Source organism: Balaenoptera borealis (genome assembly GCF_965194805.1).
Source record: "Balaenoptera borealis genome assembly, chromosome: 3".
Taxonomy (NCBI): domain Eukaryota; kingdom Metazoa; phylum Chordata; class Mammalia; order Artiodactyla; family Balaenopteridae; genus Balaenoptera; species Balaenoptera borealis.
In genome coordinates this window covers 35,656,981-35,676,757 of record NC_138866.1, presented here as the reverse complement: position 1 = coordinate 35,676,757, position 19,777 = coordinate 35,656,981, and the positions used below count along the sequence as shown (strand labels likewise).

General features: G+C 34.9%; 1 protein-coding gene and 1 long non-coding RNA gene across 8 annotated transcripts in view; one reads left to right on the top strand and one right to left on the bottom strand.

The window, feature by feature from the left end:
* LOC309626235 overlaps nt 1-19,777 on the bottom strand; it is a 1,141,377-nt gene that overhangs the window by 207,640 nt on the left and 913,960 nt on the right. The window lies entirely within an intron of this gene.
* The window catches only part of FUT8 (fucosyltransferase 8), a 322,308-nt gene that overhangs the window by 249,551 nt on the left and 52,980 nt on the right, over nt 1-19,777 (top strand). For all 7 annotated transcript variants that reach the window (XM_082386590.1, XM_082386586.1, XM_082386588.1 and 4 more), the window contains one exon: nt 11,884-12,121. In XM_082386590.1, coding sequence (XP_082242716.1) covers nt 11,884-12,121 — 238 coding nt within the window. The remainder of the gene's footprint in view (nt 1-11,883; nt 12,122-19,777) is intronic.

Sequence of the window (19,777 nt, the reverse complement as noted above, 5' to 3'; positions counted from 1 at the left end):
TTTCCCTGAGATATAAAGCTAATTTTTAAGACAAAAGGGGAGAGAGTAAACAGACCTAAAAGTTATAGCAAGGTTTCTGCATTCCACTTGAAACAATAAAATGTTGGTATGAGTAATTGTAATAAACTATGTGTATATAAATTGTAATCCCCAGAGCAACCATTTAAAATACTCTATGACGATATGTACTTTACAAAAATAAACACTATAGACGAACCAAAATTGAATACTAGATGAAGTTCAAATCATGCACAGGAAAGCAGGAATAGGTGTTGGATTTTGTCAAAAGTTTTTTCTTTATTAATTGGTGTGATCATGTAGTTCTTCTTTAAACTGTTAATGTGGTTACATTGAATGAATTTTGAATACTTAACCAGTTTTGCTTTTCTGGAATAACCCTACTCGGTCATGATATATATATTAAAATGATAAAAAATATGTTGACATATGATAAAAAATGTTGACAAAATCCAACATCCATTCATGATGAAACACTCAGCAGACTAGGAATAGAAGGGACATTCTTCAATCTGTTAAAAAAGCATCTTCAGGTAACAACCTACGGGTAATATCACACTTAATGGTGAGAGACTATTTCCATAGGCTTTTCCCCTAAAATTGGGAATGAGGCAAGGGTGTGTGCTCTCACCACTCCTGTTCAACATAGTAATGGAAGTTCTGTGCAGGGCAGTAAGGCAAGACAAAGAAATAAATGGCATACATACTAGGAAGAAAGAAAATTGTCTGTATTTGCAAGTGACATGATTGTCTGCATAGAAAAGTCCCAAATAATCTACCAAAAAACAACAACCACACGATAATAAAACTCGTAGAACATTTAAGTGAATTTAGCAAAGTCACGGGATATATGATCAGCACACAAAAATTAATCATACTTCTACATCTCAGCAAGAAACAATTAGAAACCAAAATTTTATGCCATCATGCCATTTACACTTATTCGTAAAAGTGAAAAAGCAATACTTAAAATACTTGTGTAATGCTGATGAAGGAAGACCTAAATGAATGAGTGGACATATTGTGTTCATGGGTTGGAAGACTCAGCCTAGAAAAGCTGCCAGTTCTTCCCAATTTGATCCGTAGGCTTAACACAATTCCCATCAGAACTCTAGCAAGTCTTTTTCTTCTTGTATGTATAGACAAGTTGATTTCAAAATTTAAATAGAAAGGCAAAATAACTAAAATAGCTAAAGCAATTTTGAGAAAGAAGAATAAAGTTAGAGGAATCACACTTTCTACCTTTAAGACTTACAAATAGAGCTAAAATAATCAAGATAGTGTATGGTGTTGGAGGAGGGGTAGACATGTAGATCAGTGAAACAGAACAGAGTCTAAAATAAACCCACATAGGTTCGCTAACTTGCTTTTTTTCCATTGAGGTGAAATTTACATAACATCAAATTAACCATCTTAAAGTGAACAATTCAGTGGCACTTAGTGCATTCACAAGGTTGTGCAAGCGCCGCCTCTATCCAGTCCCCAAATATTTCATCAGCTCAAAAGAAAACTCCATACCCATTAAGCATTTGTTCTCCATTCCCCCATTTTCCCCTTCCCCCAGCCCCTGGAAACCACCAATATGCATTCTCTATGGATTTCCCTATTCTGAATATTTCACGTAAATGGAATCATACAACATGCGACCTTTTCTGTCTGGCTTCTTTCACTTGGCATAATATTTTCAAGTTTCATACATGTTGTAGCTTGTGTTAGTACTTCATTCCTTTTTATGGCTAAATAACATTCCATTGTATGGATATACCAATATTTGTCCATTCATTCACTGATGGACATTTGGGCTGTTTCTGCCTTTTGCTATTTGAGTACTGCTATGATATACCTGTACATGTATTTGTTTGAGTATCAGTTTTCAGTTCTTTTGAGTATACACCTATGAGTGGGCAATTGATTTTTAAGAGAGGTACAAAAGCAATCCAATGGAGGAAGCATAGTCTTTTCAATAAATGATGTTGGAATCATTGGACATCTCATAAGCAAAAAATGAACCTTGACCTAAACCTCACACTTTACTTAAAATTTAACTCAAAATGGATAGTAAATCTGACAGATAAAATAAATGTGACATGTAAAACTATAAAGCTTTCTATATGTAAAACTGTAAAACTATAAAGAAAATCTTTGGAATAAATCTTTGTGACTTAGGCTAAACGTTCTTAAACGTGACACCAAAAGAATGGTTCATAAAAGAAAAAAAAGTAAATTGGACTTTTATCAAAATTAAAAACTTTTTGATCTGAGAATGTTACCCTGTTAAAGAAGATGAAAAGACAGGCCATAGACTGGGAGAAAGTCTTCGCAAATCACACATCCAAGTAAGGTCCTGTATCCAGAATGTATTAAGAACTCTTTAATCTCAACAGTAAGAAACAATCCAGTCAAAAAATGGGTAAAAGGTTTGAATAGACAACTTTACCAAAGGGTAAATATGGATAACAAATAAGCACACGAAAAGATGTTCAAAATCATAAACTATTAGGGGAATGCAACTTAAAAACATAATGAGATACCACTACACACCTATCAGAACGGCTAAAGTCATGCTGAGCAACCAGCTCTCTCATAGATTCTTCATGGGAATATAAAATGGTACAGCCGTTCTGGTAAATAGTTTGGCAGTTTGCTATAAAGTTAAACATGTCCTTACCGTGTGATTCAGCAGTTATACTGCTGTATTCTCATCCTAGAGAAATGAAAACTCATGTCCACACAAAAATCTGTACACTCACATACATGACAACTTAATTTGTAATAATCAAAACCTGAAAACAACCCAAATGTCCTTCCATGGGTGAATTAACTGTGGTACATTCCACATAGCAGAATACTACCCAGCAATAAAAAGGAATGAACTATTGATACACACAATAACTTGGATGGGTCTTAAGAGCATTATGCCAAGTGATAAAAGAGACCATTGGTTCTGGAGAACAGAGATCACTGGTTCCCTGGGATTAAGGTTTGGGGAAGGGTGTGACTCTAAAGGGGATAGTGTATGAGAATTTCTTTGTTTTGGTGCAGCAGTTTATATCCTGATTATGGTAGTGGTTACATGAGTCTCTACATGTTTTGATAGTACTATACCAAAAAAAAAAAAAAAAAAAAATGAGTGCATGTAAAAACTGGTGAATCCAAATAAGGTCTATATTATAGTTAATAATGTTGTGTAATGTCCATTTCCTGATGTTGATAATGTACTGTGGTTAAGTAAGATGTTCTCATTGGGGAAAGCTGTGTGGAAGGTACACAGTAACTCTACTGTGTTTGCAATTTATTAGGGGTCTTAAGTTATTTACAAATAGCAAAAAAATGCAGAGTCTAAGATTTTCAGAAGTAAAGAAAATAACATGAATTGGTTAGAGCAGTGTTAAACTGAGGCGGTGAGAAAAGTGATCTTAACAGGTTGGGTTTTTTTTAATCGAAATAATAATAATAATAATAACCAGGGATTCCAAAGAAATTTCTGCTCTGCTAATAGTGGATTCTCAGTGCATGGCTAGCTGCATGGAGAAGTGGAGCAAAGCCTCTCCCCAGGAGAAAAAGTAGCAAGATTTGACATCTGGGTTAATTATTGTTGATGGTTTGATTTAAAAGCCAGCGAGTAGACAAGTGCTATAAGTACCATTTCTACCTTGAAGAATGGCATTTTGCAGAATGGAAGAGCTGGCAAAACAGTGTAAGTTATTTTGACTTTTACTTAAAGCAAAAAACAAACCACCTGCAGCAGCCTTTGCACAAGAACAAAGTTCCAGCCAGCGTTTCTCTTTTGTGTCTGCTATCTACTTTATTTTTGAATCCTGTATAAGTCAGAGTTAACCATTCTGGAGCTTGCTTTTACTTTTCTCCTTCTTTCTCCTTCTCCCCTCTTCTTCCGCTGCCCACCCCCCCACCCCCCTCCTCCTCTTCCCTCTTCCCTCTTTCCTCTCTCTCTCTTCTCTCTTCCAGCTTTCCCTCCCTTCTCCTTTCCTCCTCCCTCTTTCCCATTCTACTACTTCCTCCCCCCTTTTCCTCTCTCCCTCTTTTTTTTTAAGAGAGTGTCTGCCTGCCATAGCATGCCTGTATTTTGATTTTGAGGAGAGAACCCCATGAATCCTGTTAAGTAAAATGATGGTGGGTGGAGGGCCTTTCTGAAATTCAACCTTAATTTTGTAAGCATGCTATTTTTAACCTGACCAGTTCAGCTGGTTCTGAGACCTGGGAATCAGGCTATAAACTTAGGGACAAATATTGAAGGTGCTTGAGGAGATACATCTTCTTTGCATTTATGTAGGATTGGCAGAATCTGGCTCCTCAGGTAACTTAACTTTTCTTCTCTAGCCTTGGAGGGAGTTGTGTTTACATTAGATTTTGAATGAGAGAATTAAACTTGGATGCATCTCATTCTTTCTCTGCCTTCCCTTTGTGGCTGTTATGGAAGCAGACAGTATTACCCAGGTTGCTCTGATGTACTTGAACCTGAGATAGAGGTTTTTTAGAGACTACCTGGAATACCCAGAGATGACAGAATACTGTCTCAAAGACCATTAGTAGAAGAAATTCCCCACATTTGTTTGTTACTTTCTACTGGATCTGTAGAATTTCCATCTTTTAAAAAATGGCTTCCAGACATTCAGTAGAGACTTCTAGGCAAAGAGCAGAAGTTTAAAAAATGCATTTAAAGTAAGCCAATTAATTGGCTTTACTTACCAAGAAGAGCTTTCTTCTTCTCTAACTGTATAACTATCTACCTTTTGCTTCAATCCGTCAGGATAATAGCCTGTAAACTATGTATCTTGATATCTTTTCTCCATTAAGTTTATACTCTTGAAGTTTTATAAAATGCCCACAGGGAAATTGATTTCCTGAAGCACTGGGTGGCCTACTTGTTGGTCAGCTATTGTGTTGTTCTTTCTACTTAAAACAGTTTGTTCTCTGCCAGAGGGGTGGAAAGCACACCTTGAAACTACCTTTAACTTTGCTATGAAAATATTCTTGTTTAATATGTTAAGAGACAATGATTTCCAGTCTTGGCTTTTAAAGATGAGAATGCTTTTTAACTTTCTCTTTCATGGTTAACTATGCCCAGAGTCTTTATTTTAATTACCACTGTGTAGTACTTCAATTATTTTGTTTGCTTCATTACATTTTCTGCTTTCGTTTTGAAAATAATTTTAGAGAAATAAAATCAAATTGTTTCCAATACAATGAAGTGCTTTCACCACGCTATTAATGAATCTTTTCTTCATTACCAACACAAAGCTAGATGTTGCAAATCTTTTTAAACAAACAAATTAAAAACTGTTTAGTCTTATGATTAGAGTGGACAAAGAGCAGAATAAAATTTAACTTACCTGGCTCATTCCTTTAGTGACCTTTCTTTATCGGAAATAGGAGCTATTTGTGGTTTAACTCCTCCCTATAGAAGGAATGTTATTAAAGAGGAGCTGGAAGGATCCCCAGGGTTCTGATTCTTAATCCTTAAATGTAAGACCTAAAACTCTAAAACTACTAGAAGAAAACAAAGGGGGAAAGCTCCTTGACATTTGATTTTTTTAGATATGACACCAAAAGCACAAGCAACAACAACAATAAAAAATCAACAAGTGGAACTAGATTAAATTGAAAAGCTTCTGTACGGCAAGGGAAACAACAAAATTGAAAGGCAATCTATGGAATGGGAGAAAATATTTGTAAACTAGATATCTGGTAAGAGGTTAACATCCGAAATATGTAAGGAATTCAACTCAATAGCAAAAAAAACTAAATAACCTGATCATATTATGGGCTGAAAACCTAAACTTGACGTTTCTCAAAAGAGACATACAGAGGGTCAACAAGTATATGCTAAGGTGCTCAACATCACTAATCATTAGGGAAACGCAAATCAAAACTACAAAGAGACATATCACCTTATAATTGTTAGAATGGCTATTATCAAAAAAGGCAAAAGATAATAAGTGTTGTGGAGGATGTGGAAAAAGGGAAACCTTTGTCCCCATTCCTGTTGGTGGAAATGTAAATTGGTATGGCCATTATGGAAAACAATATAGAGGTTCCTCAAAAAATTAAAGATAGAACTACCATATGATTCCAGCAATCCCACTTTTGAGTATATTATCTGAAGGAAATGAAATCAGTATCTCAAAGAGATATCTGCACCAGCATGTTCATTGCAGCATTATTCAGAATAGCCAAGATATGGAAACAACTTATAGTTCTATCAGCGGATGAATGGATAAAGAAAATGTGTGTGTGTGTGTGTGTGTGTGTGTACAAACAGCAATGGAATGTTATTCAGCCATAACAAAAGAGAAAATCCTGCTATTTACAACAACATGGATGAGCCTGGAGGACATTATGATAAATGAAATAAGACACAAAAAAGACAAATACTGCATGATCTCACTTATATGTGCAATCTAAAAAATTCATAAAAGCAGAGAGTAGAACAGTAGTTATCAGGGTCAGGAAGGTGGGGGAAAGGGGGAGATGTTGATCAAATGGTACGAAGGTTCAGTTATGTGGGTTGAATAAGTTCTAGAGAACTAAGGTGCAGCATGGTGACTGTAGTTAATAATACTGTATTGTATACTTGAAATTTGCTGAGAGAGTTGATCTTAACTGTTCTCCCCACCAAAAAATAAAACGTAACTGTGTGAGGTGATAGATACGTTAATTAGCTCAATGGTGGTGATCATTTCAGTGTTTACATATTTTTAAACATCATGCCGTACACCTTAAATATAATCAATTTTTATTTGTCAAGTATACATCCATAAATCTGGGGAAACAATGACCCGGTAAGTGCTCTGAGTCTGTGTTTCTTGCTGCATCTTGTATTGAAGACATCATGGGGCGGGGGGACGGATAAGAGCACTGGGCGATGGATTAAGAGACCTGAATTCTAAATTTTGGCTTGCCACCAATTAGTGTATTTTTGTGACAATGGAATTGACATCACCTTTGTCTCTGTACATGCAGTTCTTCTGAACTAATAGTTATTGAGCATTTTTTCTTTGCAAGAGATGCCTGGAGATATTATATCCAGTTTATATTGACTAAATGCTTTCTGTTTGTTGTTGATTTAGGCTTTTTCTGTAGTGTTTTGGTCTGTAGTAACTGGGCAGATAAGTGAGGGAAATTACATTGTGGCTGGAAAATTTTCCTCTGAAGAGGCTTTAATTTGTATGGAAAATCTAAACAGTCCTGGCAAAAGGCTTTATCTGTGATTTAATTTAAAAGCCATGGAATCAGTACTATATTTTGTAATATTATATCATTAATTCACAATTACTACTAATTTACTAAGTGAAGGAAGTAGAAACCTCTAAATCCTAGCATTGCCTAAGTACTATAATAATGCTTGTGGTTTACTAGTTGATTCCAAATAATTCTTTTTTAGCAAAGTAGAAATTAAACTGGCTTCCTTATTTGAAATATATCCAAGAGTGACTATTTTCATATTTGTAACCAAAGTAAAATAGATATTTTAGCATTTTGATGGTGCCTTTAGCGAATTAGTAATCATTTAGGTTTAAGAGTAGCTGCTTCCTTTAATATACTGTGTTAGTTAGAGGAATATTGATTTAAATATGCTTCCCAATGTTGATTTACAGGACAGTGAGAGCAAATATAGTTTTCAGTTCTGTTGAGATAGGGTCATTCTTGGAAGCTAACAGCATCATAAGAAATGCCTCAGATAGTGTTAAAATTTTTTAAAAGAGCTGAACAAAAGGAAACTGAATACAGAAGAACCCCATTTTATCTTAAGTCCTCATTTCTTATATGTCCTATGGTGACAGCTTTGCTGCAGAATTATAACTGTAAAAATGTTACGTAACATTGTCAGCTTACAAGGGCCCATGATTGGGCCACCTTGTAGCACTAAATGCAAAAAAGTATTTCATTTATCCAGTGTGAAGTAATGTTCTCTTGAGATTATGAGGATAAATGAGAAGTATGTTTGAATTAGTTTTGAGCACATAGCATGTATTTTAGCCTCATAGTGTCTCTGAGATGGAAGGATGGGTGAGCAGGAAGAGGTTATGGAGGGAGGTAATTTTTATCTCAATTTTAAATTACCAAATTGAAGCAAAATCACACAATTGAATTCATAACAGAGCTTGAATTAGAAAAAATATTAAACCTCTGCAGTTCTTCAACTAGAACACGTTGTCTTAAGTAATTTTGACAAATTTGCCTCCTATTCTAAAGCTTAAATAACATCATCATCGAAAGAAGCAAGAATGCATGTGCCTATTGATGAGTCTGACTTTAAGAAGGCCCTGTATACAAAAATCCTACGTTATAAATATAATACGTAGAGTTTATAAAGTAATTTTACCTTGCCCTTCACAATTATTCTTTGCAATATAGGCCTCCATTGAATAATGGAAAAAGTACATTTACTTAGCAGTTCATAAACACAATAAATTATATCTTAAAGATTTATTTTAAATGCAGTTTTATTCATAGCCCTTTCCAGTCCAGCTGAAAGTGACTTTTTTTTCCTCTTCCATTCCTTAATTCCTTGTTTACCATGGTCTTAAAACATTTAAATTGTCTATTGTAGTTATTTATGTATGTAATTTCTTATTCTATTGGATTGTCATCTCCCAAGTTTCCTTGTATAAGTTAAGTACTTAATAAATATTTATTAAATGAACAAACGTTCGCCTATACTTGATCAGTGAGTGATACTCAAGGCAGAAAGAGGGAGAAGTAGGACGCTCTCCCAGGGGAGAGCATTACGGGGTAGCATTTTCAATCTGTATTTCCCCATCTCCCACTCACGAATAAGAAGTGCTTCCTAGTGAGCCTACATCTGCTTGGAGTGTATCATATTTCAAGTGTGTGTGTGTGTCAGAGAGAGACTGAGATGAGTGGAGGGAGTACCATAAGAAGGGAGGGAGGGGAAAGAGATAAAGCATTATAACATGGAACAAAACTATCTGCCTGCATTTTGGCGTTACTGGTAGAGAAATGTACAAGAGAGTGATTAGGCACACAGGAAGCAAATGAAAAACAGATTTTATCATCAGAAATAGCTACCCTGTTAAAGTGATAACATGATTAAAGTAAAGCTTCTTTTAGTAATGAGGCCCTTCTCTATATTATTGCTTATGGATGAGACAAACCTTCAAGCTTTTTGTAGACATCAACAGAAAAGTATAAAACCAGGATCAGTGGTAATTGACAAAGTCTATTTGGGAAGAAATTTGGAGATTATATATATGCATGTATGTATGTATAACAATGGCTCTGTTTCCCTTTTATAGACTCCCATAAATCTCTTATTTGTTGCTACTTCATAACAGTGGTGGATAACAAAAACTTAGCTCAGATAAGGGGTTTTCTGTGAGGTTCCTTTCCATCAGAGTAAATCCCTATCCATCTGAGTTGTTGCTTTGTTTACCTTTTATATTATCTGCTTGTTTTTTCTAGATCTTTGTTCTGATGACCCTAATCTTGTGTTAGAAACACATATACTTTTTCTGTTTCTCGCTGTCTCTCTCCTATTTCTGAATCTTTTATGAGCAAGATCCTTTGAATTTTGCAGACTTTTAAATATTATTTTGGTAAGAAATCGGGCTGTGGCGCTGAGCTTTTTCAGTGTTTTGTTTAACTGTTATCATTCCAAACAGCCATTCATTTTCTCTTATCACTTCCTGCCTTAAGAGTCTTCCATTGGTTACCTTGTATATGTAGACCTTTCTCATTCCAGAACCACACATAATAGATTTTTTTCCCTTTCTCTGTGTTATCAATACATAACAGAAAGATTTAATATATTCTCTCGTCAGCTTACTTTGAGACACATTAAGACTCTTGAATTACGCTTCATTTCATAAATTACCCTCTTCTTTCTCTTAGGCCTCAGTTCTTGTGCTCGAAACACTGGGTTCTAATTAAACTCTTAAGAAACACAGTAGATGTGTATTTTTTAATGCAGATGTGTCTTCTTTTAAGTAAAAAATCTACAGTTTGAAAACTAAAGGTCATCTGTTTCAATTATTATGTTCCTTTACTCTTTTTTCCTTTAAAAAATGTGAAGACTAATATAAGATATAATAATATGGGAAGCTGGTTGTGAGGTATATGGGATCTCTGTACTAACTCTGCAATAATTCTGTACATCTAAAAGCAGTTGTAAAAGAAAATGTTTATTGAAAAATATATGAAGGACATTTTCATTCATATGAATTTTAGAGATATTCAAAGTGCTGTATTTCTTACAGTTCATGAAAAATCTGACAAATGTCGATATTCTTTGCTCTCTTAACTATTGAATTAATAATAAAGCTTTGAATATTCTTTATTCCCAGATCCTTGTATAATATTAGAAGAAAGTAAATGATAAATTGGTCTCCCAACATCACACCCCCTCTGTTCTTCTTAACTCTTTTGTGGCTGTAGCACCTGGAGTGGGGATCTTTATTGCCTTAGGAGTCTGCCATGAGTTCAAAGTCTCAAGTGAAGAGAATTCAGCAACTCTAGTACTTGATTGAGGAAACAGTATTGACCGCGTCTTGCTGAATTTTATCTGGGCTCTCTTGGGTTCATAAGGGCTCTAACTCTTCAGAAGGCTCTTGATGGTATAGGTTCTGCTTTGATCTGAAAGGACCAGCCTGCAGTGGCACACCTGAGTATGAAAGATACTTCTTTTGAAAGTAACGGTGTGTGGCATTTTCCTTTTTCAGCGTTTCTTTCAGAATCATTTTATAGCCTTACCATCCTAGCTTTTGTTTCTAGGACTCTACTTTACAGAGCAGATGATATCCCTAGAAAATAGTTGTAGATTTGTGGTTTGGCAACTGCTTTATTAAAGGCTCATATAAATTGAGAACTGATTACCTTGCTTCTTGCTATGTGGAAGAAAAGATTCTGTTCCTGAAGGTACCCATCCTTTCTCTTCCCTTGCAGACAGAACAGCTTGAAAAATTTCTCAGGCTAAGGAGTCCTTGTCAAAACAAATTTTTATTTGAAGAACTAAGATGCCTAGGGATATTTAGCAACAGCCCATACAAATTACAGTGGAATTGAAACTTTAGAATAGGAAAAAAGAATTTTTCACGTTTGCTTAACCCCATTGCACCCACTGTTAGATAATATTAAATGTTTTAACCACTTGCTATTCATCTTATAGCAAAACATGTAAATATTAAAAATGGATCTCCTGATTAAAAATTGGCATAGCACATTCTCAATACATCCAATATAAAACATGCTCTACATTTTATTTTAAAAATTACTTGTATCATCAATACTGGTTTTTTGAAAAAGTCCCATGACTGATATTTTTTAATTGTTGAACTCAGATATCCTTTTACTCAGTGGCTTTACTTCCATAATGAAAAAGTACATTTTGTTGGTGACATCTCGAATTCTGGAATAGATGGAATTATTAGTTAAATTATGGTTTTTCTTTTAAGATGATTTGTTTCATCAGTGAAGTTAATAATCTCAGAATGCTGAACTGCACATGGAATAAGCGAACTATTTTGCTTCTTTCATAAAGATTTCAGTGTGTGCAACTTTGAGTTCAGAGAAGATCATACTTGCATGTTCTGAGTGATAGAGAAGTGAAAGAGTATTTTTTAAAACGTAACTGCTTAATTTCATGTTTGTTTAGTGATGTTTCCAAAGTAACTGGTCTTTTTCACTGCCACCTCCATAAGTATGCACATAAAATTTTCAGTGGATTCTTTGAAATATAATCTTAAAGCTGAATTCCTTGCTTAATTAATAAGATATACTGGATTAGTCCTGGCTTATTATATGATTTTTGACATTTGTCACCTATAAAGAGAAGTTAACCTCTCAGTACAGCTTATCTTCACCTTTGTTTCTCTTCCTTACTGACAGAATCCCAAGGACTGCAGCAAAGCCAAGAAGCTAGTGTGTAATATCAACAAAGGCTGTGGCTATGGCTGTCAGCTCCATCATGTGGTCTACTGCTTCATGATTGCATATGGCACCCAGCGAACACTCATCTTGGAATCTCACAATTGGCGCTATGCTACTGGAGGATGGGAAACTGTGTTTAGACCTGTAAGTGAGACCTGCACAGACAGATCTGGCATCTCCACTGGACACTGGTCAGGTAAGAAGCCTGTGTAGTTTGTCATCTCTCTGTGTTGAACCGCTGCATAACCAAGTTATCAGATTTCTATGTACAACCTTATGGCTCATAGTCGTCTTTTTCTCTGCATCCGTGAATGCTATACATTATCCAGATAAAGTCTGGAATAATAATATTTTATTCACAAAATGTTTCATGATCAATTTCTTCCTTTTTTTTTTTTTTTTTTTTGCTGTGCCACACAGCATGCGGGGATTTTAGTTCCCCGACCAGGGATCAAACCCATGCCCCCTGCAGTGAAAGTGCAGAGTCCTAACCACTGGACCACCAGGGAATTCCCTCATGATAATTTCATTTCTGATGTTCATTTTTATCCGGATCTAGCAAAATCATTAAGTTTTTTCAAGGAACATAATTTACTCTTTTAATGATTATGATGATGATATACTTCACTTTTTTGGGTGCTTTCACATTATTGTACTCATTTGATCCTCCAAATTATCCTTTAAGGTAGACTGGTGGTTCTCAAACTTCAGCATGTGTGAGAATCACCTTGAATCAGAAAATACTATTTTCTGATTCAGTAGGCCTGGGGTAGGGCCTGATACTTGCATTTTTGACGAAGTTTCCAGGTCCAGGGACCACACTATGAGAACGACTTAGGCAGACAGTGCAGGTACCTTTATCTCCATTTTACAGTTGAGGACAATGAAGCCTAATTTGTTTATGTGATTTTAATTTTATTCAGGAAACACTTAATGAGGAATAATGTGATTAAGGTACCATGCTAAGCCTGAGAAGAGATACAAAGATCAGCAAGAAATTTCTCTTCTCTTCTCTCCAAGGACTTGGTGATAGAGGGAATAGAGTATAGGTAGAGTTTCTTACTGCTAGTCTCTTATTCTTTCTACAACGACGATCTTTAAACAAGGTCCCAAGTTGGGCTACCTTTGTAAAATCTTTGCTGTATCATTTTGTAATCTTGGGCAAGTTACTTAACCTAGGCCTTCATTTCCTCATCAGTAAAATGAAAAGTAATAATTCACTTACCTCTTTGAGTTGTTGGTGGGATTAAATGAACTAATATGTATAGTGCACTTAGCACAGTACCTGATATATGAGTTCTAGTAATTGTTAGCTATCTTTAATAGCCCTTATTCATTGAGTACCGACAGTGTGGCAGATATTGAACTAAGTGACCAGGTGAAATGCGAAGTAAGTCAGTACACTATCTCTGCACTCACATCTTGTGAGAACTCCAGTATTTTTCAAAGTGCTGAGGCATTTCAGTTAATGTAATTTCTTATGGAGCTGAGCACCTTTTTTCACAAGTTAAAACCCTAGATGTGCAATAGAGAGCTATGTCATTGGCAAAGTAAATAACTTTAGTTCCTTTGTTTCTTTTTGCCTTCTTTGGAAAATACAGGTAATACTTGACTTCACAGAAGTGTCAAGAAAGTCAATTGGGTAATTTCTATAAAATGCTTTAAGTTGCTCTATAAAATGTGCTATATGGATTTAAAGTATTATCTTGTGATGTGAGTTTTGTTTTCCGTAGGATTATTTAGGAACCTTATTTGGTATATCAACATATTTTTTTCTTTGTAATTCACTTCAAATTTTAAAGTGAACCTCTTCATCTAGAACCTACCTGAGTTTTAGTTTTGAGGTTACCTCTTCCATTGACTGGTCTGTAGTTTATAGCTGGTACAGATTAGATGTCAAGGTTAGGAAGATACAGGAAAAGCAACTCTGTCAGTCTCACTGTGGCTAACTTTTTCATTTTGTGAACTTAGTTCAGTTTCAAGTTTCTTTGATTGTGGAAGCATATAGCTGGCGTAGGACAAAGTTCTTATGTTTCACTGTTTCTAGGGAGAGGCAGCTTTCTGAGTAGCAGTCAGTTAATAAAAAAGTAAAAGTTTAGCCTCACTAGACTCGTCAAATTCAGTGTGTAGGTTGGCCATGCCTATATGTTACAACTAGTTACTTGGTTTGTTTGATTGTAAGCCTTATACATCTTGTAGTCTGTAGTGGCAACTGCAGAACATGAAGATTAACAATGGCTTGAATTTGAAACATTCAGAATTTCTTGACATTGCAATTAAACAGGTTCTAGAAATTATCCTTCCTTTATTTATGTGGAATCTGAGGCCTGGTAGATACTAAGTGGTTTTTCCAGGATCACACAGCTTACAAATGACAGAATTCTGGTTAGTACATTCACTCTACCTACATCCAGTTTAAGTCCTTCCTAGTAAGCTCATGCCAAACACCTTACTTAGCAGAATAATGATTAGAAACTGTCCTGAATGTTTGGGAACTAAATAAGATGACGAATTTAATATCTCTGTCCTCTTTCCTCCTCCTATTCTGTAACTTTTTCCAAATCTTTCATATAATTTTAGGTACTGAAGAGTTACCAATGGTATTTTCTTCTTAGTCATTTGCCATCCCTGATCAAAGAAATCATTTTATCATGGTAGCATAGAATTATAATTTTAAATAGATACTTCCTTTATAACTGCAGATATTATATAAAATCATATATTTTTCTCCATGCTAATGAATTAAACTGTGCCTATTGGACACCTTTAATTAATTAAACTAGCAGTTATTTTCAATATTCTTGCAGAACTCATTATAACTAAAATAATTTAGATGCTAATCTTATATCTAAAAGAAGGAAGAAGTTTATGTTTGAACTTAGAATACTTTCATTTTTATGAGAAGTATGGTTGCCATCCACTTCCGTATCTGTTTATATATATTATCTATATATGTACCTTTTGGAGAAACTAACCTATTTCTAGAATCAGAGGAATCAGAATGAAATTTAATAACATTAATCCTTCATTTAGCCATAAATCAACTAAATCTGTTATTGTTCTGACTTGTACAAAGAACCTTGGGATATTTCCCTTGGCACCACTGCCATGAGATTATTATTGTTCATACACACTTGACATGATGTGCTTGCAGGTGGAATTTAGTGATTTCTGTTCAGATCTGTCACCAGTACAGGAATTCGTATGCACATTTGATCATTTGAATAGCCAAATCATGCCTTGGTGTAAGTTGAGTGCTTTTTTTCTCCTTCATTTTTTTTATATTTGTGTATGAAACCGTATCCTTTGTAGTATAATTTGGTTTAGTGAAGCAAAATATTAAAAATTATGCTTCCAGTTAATAATAACGTTTCCCTGTCACCTATAGACGTCCTGTCTGTTCTAAAGTTGTTGATGAAATGGTCAGTTATTCTTCTGTATCGCAGAATGTTTCCTAAACCTGAACTAACTACATGTTCATAGACCTGATTCTTCCAACTACATTCCTTATGATAATTCAGAATGGGAATCTTGGTATTTAATAGTTTGAAGAATCTTTCAACAAAAATTCATTTGTTTTTAAAAGTATTTTGACTGTTTTAGGCTCTATATGGCGACCAGCTTCCAAGATGCTTTTCTAGTTGCTAGAAATACTCTTGAATAAATGATTTAGCAATAGGGAACCTCAGCTATTTAAACTCATTTCTCCACAATTTTTTCCATTCTAAAAATTGCACATTTATTCAGATTAGCAGTTAAACCATTTGGGTGTTTTACATTTCCTCCTCTTGTATTTGATTGTCATAAATTGAACTGAATTACTTAATTTGATAAATCTAATTGAAAAGCTTTCTTTTAAATGAAAATGACGACTAGTAAGAAACTGTAAATATGATAAAATTTAATGCCCTAGAGGTGTCTGATTTAAGTGCATGTTTAAGTAGATTGCCACTTGCTGTATTTAATTACCTAAATTGGATGGTTACCTTCTCTCCATACCTCATTTGAAAAAAAGGTTTTGGTCAAAGAGTTTTAGTTGGCATCCTTACATGGAGGCAACCTTAAACTAGAAGTAATTTAATAAAAGCACTTGCTATGTGCTAGGCACCATGCTGGACTACATGCTGTCAGGGGCAGCCTAGGGGGAAAGGCAGACAACTTGAATGAACAATTAAAATTTATCGTGATATGGATAAGTCCATAGTACTCTAAAGCACATATCTAACATTTATTTGGGATTCTTCTGGAGGAAGTGATTTTTAAGCTGAGACCCAAAGTAAGAGTGGGAGTCAGCCAGGTAGAGATATGGTAGAAGAATTTTCTGTCATTGGGCACAACATGTGAAAAGAGGCAAGAGAACATCAAGTCATTGGGGAAACTAGAAATAGTTCATTGCAAAGTTTGAATACTGAGAGACTTATGTTTCATTTTGAAAACACGTGTTACTTATAGGGTTTACGTTTAGATGGTTGTATGATTGTGTTCCTCCCTAAAACCCAGGTTTTAATTCAAGTGTCAGAGCTCTTTGTTTTGTTTTTGCTTCGGAGATTGGGCAAAGTTAGAAGCCAGATTGCTTTCAGCTGGCTCTTGGTGTTATCTAGGAGCCATTAAACTCCTTAATTAAAAATTTCATTTTTAATATTTTTTAGCGTTCACTCAGTAAAGTTTTGAAAGCTGACAAATACCACAAACTCATATACTCCAGAAAAAAACATTATATTTTTATTAACTGCCTAAAGCACTTCTGTAATGCTGTTTTTCCTGCATTTTATTTAAAATTTGGATAATCTCCGTATGATAACAATTTTGCATTACCATTTTTTATAGAGAGAATAGGAAGGTAATTTAGTCTTCTACCTTGGTTGAGCAATTTTTTTCCAATATTATTGAGATATAATTGACATATAAGCATTGTATTAGTTTAAGGTATACAGCATAATGATTTGGTATGTATATGCTGCAAAAAGATTACTGTCATAAGTTTAGTTAACATCCATCACCTCACATGCTTACAAACTTTTTTCTTGTAATGAGAACTTTTAAGATTTACTCTCTTAGTCACCTTCAAATATACAATACAGTATCGTTAACTATAGTCACCATGCTGTATGTTACATCCTCAGGGCTTATATGTCCTTTTATTGGAAGCCTGTACCTTTTGACCACCGTCACCCTTTTCCCCCCAACCTTCCCCACCCCCACCCCCACCCCACCTCTTTTCACCTTCGGCAACCACCAGTCTGTTCTCTGTTCCTATGAGTTTGTTTTTTTAGATTCCACATACAAGGGAGATCATACAGTGCATGTGTTTCTCTGACTGACTTACTTCACTTTGTGTAATATCCTCAAGACCTAGCCATGTGGTCGCAAATGGCAGGATTTCTTTCTTTCTCATGGCTGAATAATATTGCATTATGTGTGTATATATACATATATGTATATATATAATATTTTCTTTATCCTTTCATCCATCAGTGGATGCTTGAGTTGTTTCCATGTCTGGGTTATTGTAAATATGCTGCAGTGAACATGGGGGTGCAGATATCTCTTCAAGATAGTGATTTCATTTCCTTTGGATATATTACTCAGAGATGGGATTGCTGGATCATATGTTAGTTCTATCGTTTAAGCAAATATCTCACTAAGGTCAAAAGGAAAATCTTCAGCAAGCTGAACACAAATTAAATTATACTTTAACTTTTTCCTGTGAAACTAGTATTTGTAACATTTACAAAACTACTCAGATGTCTATTGGAGTCATCTAAATAATCTAACAAGCTTGTATCCTTAATAATGGCTGATCTCAGATGGACTGATTGATAAACTAATAATATGGTTGATAATCTATAGACATACCTATTAGGATAGGCTATGGACACACTTCTATGTAGTATTTTTTACAGTAATAATATTTTCAGCCTTTGGTGATTGATTAATAGAAACATGAAATAGGTGCATATAATATTTTAGATTTCTTGTGCTGCAAAAATATCTTTATTTCTCTGTTTAGGTAATATGAGGAAGAGGAAGGGATACTGGTCTCTGAGTTTAGCCATGTCTGACCTTAGTTCTGTTGTTTTTAGCTTTCTGAACTTCAGCAGTTAAATATAGCTTCTGAACCTCAGCTTCATTCTAAGAAAGCTCATGATACTCAGTACCTATCTCCCTATCCACTTTTATAGGGCTATAATCACAAGGGAAAATGATTAAGAGCTATAAAAGGTATTAAGATGATTTTCACATACAGTTTATTTTCACTGTCTATGTTTGGTCCCCAAATTTTAAAACAAAAACATAATAATAGAATACATTATTAGATTATAATCTGCAACAATAGAAAAGTTATCCTTTTTCTCTAAGATGAAAACTAGGCCTTTATAAGAGCGTCATAGACAGTTTTCCCTTTTAAAATTATAAAGTTACATGGAAAAATTGAAAGAGATCCAGAGAGGAGAAATAACTTCTGAGAATAACCTCTAAGCGCTAAAATATCTCTGTGCTTAATAAACCTACCATTTAATCATAGTAAAATTAAATAACTTCTGAGAATAACCTCTAAGTGCTAAAATATCTCTGTGCTTAATAAACCCACCGTTTAATCATAGTAAAATTCTGCACCAGTCAGAGTCTCTCTGCAGCTACCTTAATTTTTTTTTCTATACCAACACACCTGAGATAGAAGGTATACTCCCACCTGTAACAGTAGCTCACTATAGTTAGTGATTTTAAAACTGGCTGTGTTTGCGGGGAAGGGGTGGTGGTTCAGGGAGAAGATCTGAAGACTGCATTGGTACCATGCGTAGATGAAAAGCTCGCTATCCCTGCTTCAAGATTCTAATAGGTCTCTCTGCCCTACACCCTACTCTTTTGAGAATTACTGACCTAAACACGTATCATTGCAGGTACGTAAAGACTTTTATTTCAGCCTATATAAGACTGGTTTTGCTGTTCATGGTCCATAAAAGAAAGGAAGATTTTTGTTTCAGGAATGTAAAATACCAGTTAGAATATATGTGTATCTCAGAAGAACTCAAACTACCTTTCACTATGATATCTCCTTTATCTTCAGCTTCCCACTTCAGGAGAGAGAAAGATATCTATGGTATCTCAGTTATAGTTACACAGTATGGGAATAGGGAGCTGAAGCTTCATCCACACAACAGTTTTGCCCGGAGTACCCACACATCTTAAACACAACCATAGATGTTTATTTCCGTATTTATCCTACAAATGCTTTTCCTATCGAGTTATGAGTAAACCTGGGGACAGTGAGTCAGAGGTTTGCAAACTGCCAGGATAAACATGGTACATTCTTCTGGACTATCAGTTTTATTTGCTGATATGTAAGCTAAATCATTTTCAGATAATAAAACAAACAGGATATATAATGGTGTAAAATGAAAATTTTGATGAAACATCAGACTTCAACCCATAGGTTTAGTCCAGCCTTCATATCCTCGGGAGTCTAAGTTTACCCTCCTCTGCTGTTGGGAGCATTTTGGAGGAAAACTTTAAGAAGTACTATTCTATGTTCGAATTTTTAGCTATTTATTTTATCTTGAAGGAGACTCCAGATGGTAGCAGGACCTAGGTCTTCTGGGTTATTTACACAATGTCAAACACTTGACCAGAGCACAATAAATGTAATAAAAGAAAGAAATAAAACCCACCTCTCCTGCATCCTGGTCCAAATCTGAAATTATTACCCTGCAATCTGTGTGAGGCACTTTTACTAAATTGTAGATTTTGTTTTTTTAAGAAAATAGTCTATCAATAAGAATGAATTTTTTTTAGCAATATATCTTGCTCTTTTTAGACAAAGATCTGGCAGAATGAGTTCAGAGATTAAAAA